Consider the following 12824-nt stretch of genomic DNA (forward strand, 5'->3'; position numbering starts at 1 on the left):
GCTGTATTAAACACTGACTGGAAAAAAATAAACCCAAAAATGTGGATTTCTCATTCAATAATAAACTTGGTTATAGCTATAAAACATAACAAAACAGAAATTTAATAAGTTGCTGAATGAGGAAAACAGATAAAAGCAGTAAAAGATGATTTTTCAATGTAAAACTATTATTAATTTGTTATTATAATTAGAATCTATTTGCATTTAGAATTTATGACTTTTCTCTAATTCTTTAAGTTTTGCTTCTTTCTTGTTGGTTCTGAAGCAGCCCCCCATCCCTCCCCCCTCCCCTACTGAGTCAGACCAGGAGTTCTGCTCACGTCTTTTTTTCCCCCTTCGTCCTGAACGTTTTTGCTGCTTATCAAATATCTTTGAGCCTCGGTCAGAAAAAAAGACTGGAGGATTTTAAATTTCTGGCCCGAGAGAAGGAGTTGTTTTTTTTTTTATGGGACGTGCTTCCCATGCTTCCGCCTTGCGACGTGGCGTGGCTCGCATCAAATCAGACCTTCGTTTAAAATTTTTTAATTATCTATCATAACTTCGGATCTACTTGGCCTAACAACACAATTTCAAAACTGCTTTAAAATTCTAAGTCTCTACTTTTCACTTGAGGGTCTCAGAGAGGGCAAATCTTTACAGGTAGTTTTTTTTCTTCCTAAACTTTATTCAGGTCAGCCAGCAATGACAACGCTCTGTGGGTGACATAAACGGCTCTGCGACATGGCGAGGGACGCATAAATCGCGCGACACAACAAATCGATAATGAAATTTGTTGCCAACGCTTTTAATAATCGATTTTTATCAATTCGTTGTTGCAGCCCTAATCTCATCTAGATCAAACTTTTCAAGATGACCAAGTCTGGATAACGAGCACTCCTTATTAAACTGCATGTCCCAATGAATGCTAGGAAAAACTAGTAGACTATTTTATAACCAGCGATAACACATTTCCTACACAAAAATGAACAAGCGACATATATTCCATGTGTTTTCAAATTATAACTTTATTTTAAACTTTAAATGTCAACCTTGAAACAAAAAACCCACAGTCAGTCATCTTCTGAAAATGAAGACGTATACCACCAAATGAAAATGAAGACGTACGGCCGACATTCTCACAGAAAGAGAGAACGACTGGACATGCAGCATGGCAGGTAATTATCAGAAACTATTTCTGAACAATGCTCTTTAGACTGTAAATATGAAGTTTCCAATTAAAGTTGAAATTATATTTTGTTTTGTTTTTTACATTTTGACAGCTATCGAGAGGACTGATTCGTTTACATAAGGAATTATATTTATTTGACAAGTTGGAATTTAAATCCCATTTGTTCCTGAAATCTTCCCACAAACTGCTGGGATCAGAATAATCCAGACTTTTTTTTAAATCAAACTTATTCAAAACAAATTAAGTTTTGAACACAAACTGAGGGTTTGATCCAGATTAAACCTGGACTTTATTTGTCACTGACCTCTCCTTGAGCACGTGAGTGAGGTTGCTAAGGGTTGTGCCATCAATTTTTCTGCACACCTTAACAACCACAAAACACTTTGTACTTCTTCTTATGTTTAAAGTCCAAAACAGAAAATAAAGTTAAAAGTAAGAGACTCAATAAAGCAATGATAAACTGTCATAAAAGTGCAATCAACATCAAAACCGCATAGTGTTTGATAAAAACATATAGCCTCTGATGAGCCTTTCTACAAACTGAATATGAGTGTGTCTTAATAATCAACCTGTTGACACCCTTTGTCCCCAGGTGTTTGTAATGACTCAGAACTTTGATAAACATAGGTGATGTGACTGTTACCTCTGTCCTAAAGACCACAATAAAACAGAGAGGACACACAACTGCTGCTGCTTGTCACCATTACCAGCACAACTGATGGTGCAATATTTAAAGGGATCCATGATTAGTTGTAACATTAGACTTTATTTGATAAACATATAGTTTAACTGTAAAATAAAGACTATAAAAATACTGTAGGCTGTTAAGTTTTGGAAATTTAAAAAAATATTTTTTAACACGGACGGAGCCATTTTATTTACAGGCAAAGCATTCTGGGCAAATGATGACATGGATAGGTCCTCAGTGGGAGGCTGCTAGCGAGCTATATCCACCCTGAAAATTAATCTTGGGCAATATCTGATGATTGACTCTTTTAAATGAAACCAGAGAGGAGAAGATAGAAATGATTAAGTCTACAACTGAAAATATGGATGGAGGACAACAGAGCTGCTTCATTGAAGAAGAACCTCAGCTTAGCCTGTTAGCTTTAGCGCTAGTGCCAACGCTACATTGCCTTATATACAGTATATTAGCTCAGCGCTAGCGCAACAAACTAACAAGCTAAACTGTTGTCCTCCATCCATATTTTCAGTTACAGGCTGAGTCACTTCTACCTTCTCCTCTCTGTCAACGCTCTCTGGTTTCATTTAAGAGTCGATCATCAGATATTGTCCAAGATTAACCTTCAGGGTGGCTATAGTTCGCTAGCAGCCTCGCACCGAGGATCTTTCCACGTCATCATTTACCCAGAATGCTTGTGTGTAAATAAAATGGCCCCATCTGTATAATATATTTTTAAACTTTTAGTTTAAAAATGATAAAAACTAAACATCCTACAGTATTTTTACAGTATTTATTTTACAGTTAAAATATATGCTTATTAAATAAAGTCTAATGTTACAACTAATCATGGATCCCTTTAACAAAGAAATTGCATGTTTTCCTAATATTGCTAAGATCTTAACACGTAAAATAAACTTCAGCTCATAATAGGGACTTCTTACCCTCTGGTCCTCATTAGCCACTTGCTTCTTGCGCCTTTCAATGCTACCAGCAGAACTGCGACCTTTCTTCTTAAATCTTGGAACAAACTTTTCTTTAGCCAGCGGGTCAAAGCCCTGGAAGAGATGCGTATGACATAAACAGATAATGAGTCAGATTTATATCTTGAAGAAACAACTTTTAAACAAACAAACAAACAAACAAACAAACAAACAAACAAACAAACAAACAAACAAACAAACAAACACTGACCAGAGCCTGAACCCTGTCTTGGTGCCTCTGCTCAAAGGTAGCACCGTCAACCTGCCCGAGCGCTGTGGGGTCCAGGCTGATGAGCTCTGGCTGAATCTTCTCCAGCAGGGCTTTGACCTCCCACTCCTGCCTCTGCTTGGCACTGCGGTAAGGATTTGAGTCCAGGCCGTCAAAGTTAGGCTCACCTGCACCTGTGAAAGTGACATGATGGAGATACAGAATTCAAATTCAAATTCAAAAATACTTTATTGATCCCAGAGGGAAATTAGGTAAGAAGAAGAAGGGGAAAAAAGGGTAATTTAACACAAATGTAGGAGCAATTTGTCTTTGGTCGTGGATCATGGTCGTGGATTTTGGTGTGGTCACAACTCATCCATCTTTTCACAGATGTGAATAAAAATAAACAAACACCTACAAATGCCACAAAATATCCCATCTAAGTGAATTTGAAAACAGCTACTTGGCAGGTGTGTACAGACACGCTCTGCAGAGGAAGAAGGCAGCAATTTGAACCGACGGGTGTGTTTGCCCAGTTCCGACACCAGTGTGCCGTCATTGGATGGTGTTTGTTTCCTCTCCACGGAAAATGCTGACCCCTAAAATGTGCTGAGGTCAGCAAAATAAGAAACCAGAAAAACAAAAGCACAGAGGAAAGTATCTACAAAAACTGTCATGGAAAAGAGAATGTTTTAGGGCGTGGTTAAAATTTACCAAATTAGCCACATCTGAACTCAAGTGTACAAAAACACACAACAGATTCTATCATCTATTAAAGAAGAATAAGGCAAAAAAAAAAAGGATTAATTACATTTGAGGTTAGCAGAGGTGGGCTCCAGCCTGCTATAGCGCAAATCCGCTATTTGGGACCAAAATATTTCAATTGCACTTTAGCAGACTTACTAATTTTTACAATTCATAAGCGCATTTGCGCTTTCTAAAATTAAAATGCAGTACCACTAATAACTAATTATCTACCAGTCATCATTATCTTGAACAGCGGAAGGTATGGCTGTCAATGAATCACAACACTTATGATCTATCCAACAGCACCCCTCCCAGATAAACACACTTATTGGGAAGATATACATCCTTACTGACTGTCGCTTTGAGCCATGGTTCTGATTTCCCACAATGCTTTGTGTCTGCTTACGTAACAGGAAGGCAACAGCAAAAACAGTAAACGTTTGTAATCCATACTAAAATTTTGTATGGATTGATTTATTTTACTTTACAATCAGAGCTCCTTTTTAAAATAAATAAATCAATAAAGTTTAAACACTGGAGCACAAAAGCAATCGGCCAACGGTGTTAGAGACTCAGAAATGATTTAAAGATGTTGTGCTGGTGAAGACTGACATCTAGTGGTCAACTGGAGCAACTACATGGAAAATGTCCTAATCCAGGTAGAAAAGAAATCAAGAAGAAAAAATAAGTAGGTCCTCTGGATGGGTTCTTCTTTAGTGAAACGTTTTGTCTCTCCTCCAAGAGACTTCTTCAGTCTGATGAGTTTCAGGTGAACTGGGAAACTTTAAAATCCAATGGAAACATGAAAAACTATATAATCCAAGCTCTTTTTTTGAAGGGAAGATACTAGTTTCTTGTTCCCCGTGCTTTCGTTTCCTGTCAGTCCGTCATGTACCCAGAATGCATCGCTTCAGTTTTCCAATAAACAGTTTTAAAATAATTTTATTGATGCTTCTTTAATGAAAATTCTACAACAAACAAAAGAAAAAGACAAGAAGCAGCCGAACTAGCAACAACATGAGCCAAAGTTCTGTTACAGGAAATCAGATCCCCAGCAATCAGCGGTTGTAGGATTAAGCTGTACAAGGGTTCATACACCGCTAGTTGGCAGTATTGTGCGTATTGTACATGAATTGTCAGCTAGTAAGTGCCAAATTGAACTTGTGCTTTAAAATTAGCTACCGCTAATTTTTCTATGACATAAGCATTTTTGAAGTTGCGGACCTAAATATTTTCATAAGCGCTTTAGAAATTGCATAGCTAAATTTTTTATTAGCGCTGCCCACCACTGGAGGTTAGATGTGAAAAATGTAGAACCTGGTAAAGACCAAAGCTCATATTTATCAAACTTCCTCAAATGGGATTTTAGATAAAAGTGCTGATAATTTCTGAAATTTACTCCTACTTTCAAACTTACGTTTAAACGCAAGTTATCAAAACTCTTAAGCTTAAGAATCCCTTTTATTCTCCTGGTTATTTAAAACAGCTCCAGAGGTCTCTGAACTGGTTAAGAGTTGCCACTAGAGGTCTGAGATAACACTGAGACAAAGATCACAGCAATGTCCTCCTCAAGAATACTCTGCACCACCTGAGTGTGATTCTCAGTTAAACGTACAATTACAGACAGACCAGGGGTCTCATTTATAAAGGATTGCGTGGAAACCATACTAAAAGTGAGCGTACGGCCAAAAGGCGCAAATGGCGTACGCCAAAAAAAATTCAGATTTATAAAACAGTGCGTACGCATGTTTCTGCACATCTTTCCTTTATAAATCACAGCCGCACGTCAGAGTTTGCGCACGAGGTCCCGCCTCAGGTTCTACCCTCTACACGCCCACATTCAACCATAAACAGTCAATGCAAAGTACCTCATGAATGTTAAGATGTATTTAAATCAGTCAGCTGATCAATGTCAACAAAAGTGATTGGTTCAGACACGCTCCGTCGTGWGTCTGGAGGATGACAGGTGCTGACTGACAGCTGCTCACGTGAACAGAATGTCTGTAACTGACACAGATTTTCCCTCATTTTGCTTTAGTGTAATCTAACGATTTTTATAAGAAAATAAAAATAAAAAACCTCAGCTTCAAATTAATTTTCCATCAGAGCCTATAGGACGATAAAAACAATAAAAATTAAATAAAATAAGTCAGGTAAAATTAGGAATAAGTCCCCCGCTCTTCTTCTCGTCCTGTCCCCCTCCTGCCTGCTCCGTTACCTGCGGCAGACCCCCGCCCCGCGTGCGCGCACGCACACACACACACACACACATCCCCCCCGCGCGCGCGTGACAAACACGGACTGGATACACGCCCTGTGCGTACCAAAGCTTTTGCTGTCCTGCTGTTCTTATCGGGGAGGGGTCTGTGGGTCAGGGTCGTCTGAGGAGGAAGCAGATGAAGGGATTTGCGCACGGGAACTTTTATTTAAGATTTAAGTTTTTTTATTTCAAAGGTCCTCATGGCTCAGCAGCAGAAGCATAAAAATTACTGTTAAGAAAGCTGATGATAAAGTTGAATAAAAATCTAAGTCTGATTATCAAGTGATCTTGATGAAGTGTGGCTCTAATTCCTCACTTCACCATCTGTGTCACAGTCTCCCGTCTCCAAAATGAGCGTACGCATGGGTCAGAGCTGGCGTGAGGCACCGCACATTTTCACGTCAAGTTTGGATTTTATAAATCACAACCTTGGCATAAAAAGTGGCGTACGCATGTTTCTGGGGTCAAATTGTGCGTACMCCAGTTTTATAAATCCGACCCCAGGACTGAAAACCCAACAACAGCTACTGAAGCTGTAAAATCGCTACCCCCGTCGATCCATGCCAGTGCAATTTATTCTTTACGTGTCTTCCTCTGGCTTCATAAAATGAAAGACCATTTCACAGTTTTTTTGTGTACATGTGCATAGAGGAACCTTACTTTTCCAGGTCACAGGCCACTGAATAAAAAAAGAGCTTTAGTGGGAAACACTATTGGAATTGAGAAAATTTAACAAGAAGAGATTAGCTGATATTATTTTACAACGCTCACTTCAAGCACTAATAGATTTTGTGAAAACAGCCAGAGCTCCACCTTTATTCATTGTAAAATGATTTAGTCTAAAACTCAGTGGTGGGTGATAAACATTCCTTCAAGGTGTATTTATTTATGTCTTCATCATAAAACCCTAGAACTGAAAGGTAGTACTCTTCCTTTGGTCAATACTGCAAAATTCATTAGTAACTATTTCTACCGCTGAGACAGAATACTTTTTATAGGTTTTTAAATATTTAATTCAATCCACCTTTAATGAAAAGGCAAGTTAAAAAGGAAGAAATGGCTCTGCTCATTAATATGCTCACATTTACTGAATCTTGTGCGATTTTTGTCACATTTTCTCTCATACTGTAAAAAGCTGATAGCTCATTTGCAACAACTTTGATGACAGAGCTGTCCTCACCTCTTTATGTTGATGCACAGTTTCATTTAAAAGGCAGAAACAGCCTGACCAAAGCATGTCACAAGACATTTGATAAAAACCAAAGAAAATTAAATGTGTTAAAACACATAATATTTCTTCTAAATGTTTCGACACAAGACGCTTCTCACACATTTGTTTGTACACTGTCGAGGCAACTATTAAAAATAAATAAATAAGCCTGACCTGATTTTACCTCATTTGCGCTACAGGAATCTGGGTTAACAATTATGAAACAACATTACATCCTCCATGAACAATAGGCGATGATCAGGGCACAAACAATCTACTGTTAGGCTGATGGTTCTCCTTCACATGTGAACAGACTGCGTTTATGTTCGTTAAACCTGTTTGTCCACCATGTTAGGCGGAGTTTACCTGAAACTCCTCAGAGTGAACAAGTCTCTTGGAGGAGAGATAAAACATTTCATTAAAGAACCCGTCCAGAGCACCTGCTTAATTATTTTTAACATTACATTCATATTTTTATTCTCTAGAAAAAGCTCAAAACACTAATATTTCCAGATCTCATCAAGTTCTAAACACTACAATTTTTGTACAGAGCCAAACATGAAAATTTACCCCAAAATATGGGATCGGGTGGTGATTTCGCTGCTTATATTGTCTGACCAAAAAACAAACAAACAAACAAAAAAAAAAACTCGTTTTCGTCATCGCTGAATGTAGTGTATAACTCTTCAATGATAGGCACTGACAGACTTCACGCCTGAGGTAAATTTGTATATCAATGTGTTTGTGAAAAGCCTGGGGGTCTTCCAGTGGACGTGGTTCTGTTTGTGTGTTTTGTACTGAGGTTAAGTTGATGGGTGCAGAGAGGCTGAGTAATCCTGTTAGGCTTTATTAAATAACACAAAACGATACACCCGATAATGATCTTTGCTCAACCTTCCTCATTCACAAGCGTACAGAAATGCGTGACTACTGTCTACAACCAGGCGAAACATAAAATACATGTAGAGGAGGAGGGAAACAGTAACACAGACAGAGGTACAGTAAAAGAAAATAGTTTGTGTAGCAGAAAGAGCAACTTCAGCTAAAAACGGTTTGCTGATCAATAAGCAGAATTTGTACATTGTATTATCATCTGAGCTGTGATGAAAAGAAAAATACTGTTAAATACCATCATACTGGTATAATTGTTAAATGTACTGTGATATAAATTGGGTCATACCGCCCAGCCCTAAATATGGTGAATATGTCTATTATTTCCATAACTAATGCTGAAGCTTTGGGATTAAACAAGTATCTACTTCTTCATACAAAAAAAAAATGTGTAGTGACACTTTTATTTATTTATTTGTAGGTTCTTCATCTATTGTTTTTCTCTTTTTTGCTTAAAATGATTGTCTGTATATAGTTAACATCTGAAATAAATTAAAACTAAACAAACAGACCTGGTATGAGCATGCTGGTAAAGCCATCTCCGTGTCCAACTCCGAGGACATCCTCAAAAGGACAAAACTGCTGTCCCCACACTGTTCCCAGAACCCTGTGAGCTATGTAGGGTTTAGAGACTGGAGTGCTCCACACGTCCCTGTACACCTGCAGGGAGAAACATATGAACATTTTTTTAAGGTTTTATGCATTTCCTGCCTGTAAACTGCAACATAAAAAAGACACAACGAAGTTCACAAATTTTAGATAAAAATAAAATAAGCTTTACTGTTACAGACTGTTTGTCTTATGACTGTGTGAATATTGTTTTGCATGTAACCTCAGAGCCACCTGCTGCTTTAACGGGATAATGATTTATATACAGGGTTGAAGAACTGATACCAAAAAGAGTGAGATAAAGTGATAAAGGACAAATATAGTTCAATAGTTGGCAGCATGAAGGCTCAGTGATGCACTGAAGCTCCACAGCAAGGAGATCCTGGGTCTAATCTCCAGTTCAGACCTGGGGTCTTTGTGAAGTTTACATGTACTCCTCAAGCTTGTGAGGGTTTTCTTTGGGTACTCTGACTCCTTCTCACAGTCCAAAAACATGCCAGTTAAACTGCCTGCAGGCCTCCCTTGCAAAAGATATCTGTGATCTCAGTGCGATTAACCTGGTTCAATAAAAGTCAATTAAATAGTTCAACTTTTAAAGTGAGGTTTTATAGAAAGGTTAGGAACAAACAATATCTTATCTGTTTTAGATAGCTTTGCTAGCAAACACAGTTTGTTGAAACAGAGTTGAATCCGGACCAGATTGACAAGCTAAAGTAAACAATTATTTAAATATAATTCTAAGGTTATTTCCAAGCTGAAATACAATATAAAGGTTTAGTAAACAATATTCACATGGACCGCAATGAATTTTTTGACACTGAAGTTGTTTTCAGACAATAGCAATCCCTGTGGTCTTGGTCCCTCTCGGACTAGATGTTTACTCATCAAGTCTGGTCAGATTTACATTTAATTTTTACCAACTAAAGGTCATTCAAAGAGCTATCCACAAAAGGTAATATAGCAATTTTTCACAATTAAAAAGTTTGAAACTTTTGCTTTAATAAAACAGATTTTTCTGAAATCTACAGCTACTTTTAAAAACTCAACATGACAAAATCAGCAGTAGAACGTTGACACTTCTTCTTTAAGTTGGCATAAAAATTAATAGAAACCACTTAAATTATTACCTAGACTCCCACCAGTCTGTTTTAACTTCTAGCAACAAAGCAGTGCTTATGATTCTGTGGGATTGTATCTTCAGATGAAAAATATTAGCTTAGCGCAGGGCTATTCAACTAAATTGCTCCGAGGGCCACAGTTACTGTAGGCCAACAGCTCAGGGGCCGAACATCCAGCAGTTATCATTATGTAAATAAACCAAGTTTTACAAAGATCTGTTACCTTTGAATTAGTTTATTTTGTTGTATTTAATCATGAATACAACATACAGAACCCTATAAAAGTAGTGAAAATTAAACAGGATCAAAATTAACACAGTACACCTCCTGTTTGACACAAATATTATTTTGACATCTCTGACTTGCCAAATATTTAAACCAATTTTATTTTTACTTTCATAATTTTATATTCAACTGCTTGTAATTTTAACTGTCTTGAGTGTTCATAGAAATGGTTTTTACCAGCTTCTAGCCAAGATTCTGACGTTTCTGTAGATACCAAACATTTCTTTGTTTGACTAAAAGACCTTATTGTAATTAAAGTAGAAAACTGGGGGTTTGGGCTGAAGGGATGAATGAACCAATTGGCGGGCCGAACTTTGGTCACTCGCGGGCCACAGGGCCGCTAGTTGAATAACCCCGGCTTAGCGTCTCAAACTAAATACCCAGACACATTTAAACAATATAAATTGAACTGAATCACATCCTATCCACACAAATAGATGTTTGATAAAAATCAAAATAAATTGCAGTGTGCGTCTGTGACAATGACCTGAATGACGTCCCCTGTGGCTGCAGACAGGAGTCCTCTTTGACTCAGAGACAAACATGAAGCTCCGGCAGGAAGGACGTAGGATTTAAGAGGTTTAAAGGCTCTGATGTCAAAGACTTTCATCTTTTTATCCAGTCCAGACGTTACCATGTATCTGTAAATAAAAGGATAATGGTGAGGATTACTGTTGTTTTTTTAGGGTCAGAAAAGACATGTTAACTGTTGCAGACTTTTACTCCGACTGGAAAACAACTGCAGCCTCATGAATCAACAGTGCGTGTGCCCTTTTCCACGCAAAACTCCAGATGTATCAAGACTGAAATGAATGTGGAAATGTGCAAACATCTTCTTGGAGCTGCGGCGCGCCCTGGGAGCGCAACACAGCAACGAGGAGCTGTGCACTGCACGTGCACATGCATGGCTCACACTGGGGTTCCACAGGTGCTTTCCAGAGGGAGCTGGCAGACCGATCAGGACTGTGCCAGTCCATGTTGAGCTGAGCCGAGCCGGAAGGAAAGGCCTCATCCGTAAATTTAAATCGCCAACATCATGTCACGTTATGAAAACTCTCCACTAACTCTCCACTGAGGCGCAGAGACTGCAAAGATAACATTTCCAAGCTCAGAATGGAGGACTGCGCCAGGTGTGCCCAGCAGCTTCACACACACAGACACACTTGTCCGCTGTGCGTGGGTAACACATTTTACACCCTTACTTACTTAGGAATTTTTCTCACTCTCATTATATTTAATTCATTATTTTTATCTGAATCTAGAAATAATTTCTGATCATGTAAATATGCTCATCACACACGCACCTGTTTAACATATGAAAATAAAGGCGTGTCAGGGGAAGTGTCTCAGTTCCACGTTTATTGAGATGTATAAAAGAAATGCAGTGTTTCCCCTACCATTATTCAGGCGGGGCAATCTATTTTTTAAAAGCTGCACTTTCTTTTAATAAATACAAAAAACAAGCATTTTTGAACTATTATTTTACTCTATTTGACCACTACTAATCATTTCAAGACCCCCAACGTAGCGCTTCATGGCCCCACCTTTATGAACCACTACTCTAATATAAGAAGTTCGTGCGACTCACGTGCCCGTCTTGTCCACAGCGACCGAGCGCACGCCTCCTTGGTGACAGAGCATCCTGACGAGGGGTTCTTTCTGGTTCGGTGACCAGAGGGTGACCGTGCCGTTAGGGTGGCCGAGGTGGATGATGGCGTTGTGAGGGTTCTGGCACATCACGTCGAGCCGGCCGGTCTTGGTGCAGATGGCTGCCACCTCCTTTCCAACCGACACGTCCAAGTACTGCAGGAAGCTGGTGGCACTCTGCAGACAGAAACGTGAACCAGGAAGAGTGAACGAGCTGCTCATTGATGGTAAAATGTTTAAAAAAAAATTTTTTACGTCAGCAGCAATCTAGTGGTCAACTGCTGAATGTATTTTAAAAAGCTTTGCTATAAACCAGTATGGTTCGAATATAAAACTGGGGAATCTTTTCTTAGAGAAACAGAGCCAGAATGTTTGCTCTTAATAGTTCTGTGAACCTCCTTCAATTTTCTGAAAAGTTGTTCAAAGTATGTTACATATTTGGAAACAATAGTGCAGTACTGCCTTCTTTGACAAGGAGTGGCCAGCTTATAACAAAACAAAACAAAATGAACTGTATTTAAAGTGTATCTTACCCCACTGTGAAAAGATAACTCCGCCCCAAGGGGAAATTTGAAAAATGCATCAAAGAGAGCGGAGGTGTGGCCAGGACAAGAGAACGTGACAGGCAGCTAGCATTAGCATAATTGATGCTACATGGAGAGTGACCACAGCGACGCAGATAGTTACATCTCTGAATGGTCTGAGGTGGAGGATTTTTCACCCCCCTCCTCACCAGAGGCAGAAAGAGACTTGATCAAGTCAGCTCAGTCTGGGACTGACTCGTGTTGGCTCCGTGGATCAGGACCTGGAGCGCTTTACCGCGCCCTCGGCTGAGCTGTCCGCCTCACACCACACCACGCCAGCCCCAGACAGAGGAGGTGGAGCGCTCCGACAGCCAGACAGAAAAAATAAAAAGCATACAACTGCAGCTGCTCACAAGATCGCTAGTTTAAATCAGGAATAAAAGTGTTGGGTCTTGTTTGACTGAAATTTGGTTCAGTTCGTCGTTCTGCGCC

The 12824-nt window shown here is 39.0% G+C and overlaps 1 protein-coding gene across 1 annotated transcript in view; it reads right to left on the reverse strand.

The window, feature by feature from the left end:
* wdr46 (WD repeat domain 46) overlaps positions 1–12824 on the reverse strand; it is a 23788-nt gene that overhangs the window by 3357 nt on the left and 7607 nt on the right. Inside the window, exons 9-13 of the mRNA XM_014016063.1 lie at positions 11750–11985; positions 10649–10802; positions 8662–8809; positions 3045–3235; positions 2795–2908 (exon numbers count right to left, since the gene is read on the reverse strand). Of these exons, the coding sequence (XP_013871517.1) occupies positions 2795–2908; positions 3045–3235; positions 8662–8809; positions 10649–10802; positions 11750–11985 (843 nt within the window). The remainder of the gene's footprint in view (positions 1–2794; positions 2909–3044; positions 3236–8661; positions 8810–10648; positions 10803–11749; positions 11986–12824) is intronic.

Source organism: Austrofundulus limnaeus, unplaced genomic scaffold (genome assembly GCF_001266775.1).
Source record: "Austrofundulus limnaeus strain Quisiro unplaced genomic scaffold, Austrofundulus_limnaeus-1.0 Scaffold3, whole genome shotgun sequence".
NCBI lineage: Eukaryota > Metazoa > Chordata > Actinopteri > Cyprinodontiformes > Rivulidae > Austrofundulus > Austrofundulus limnaeus.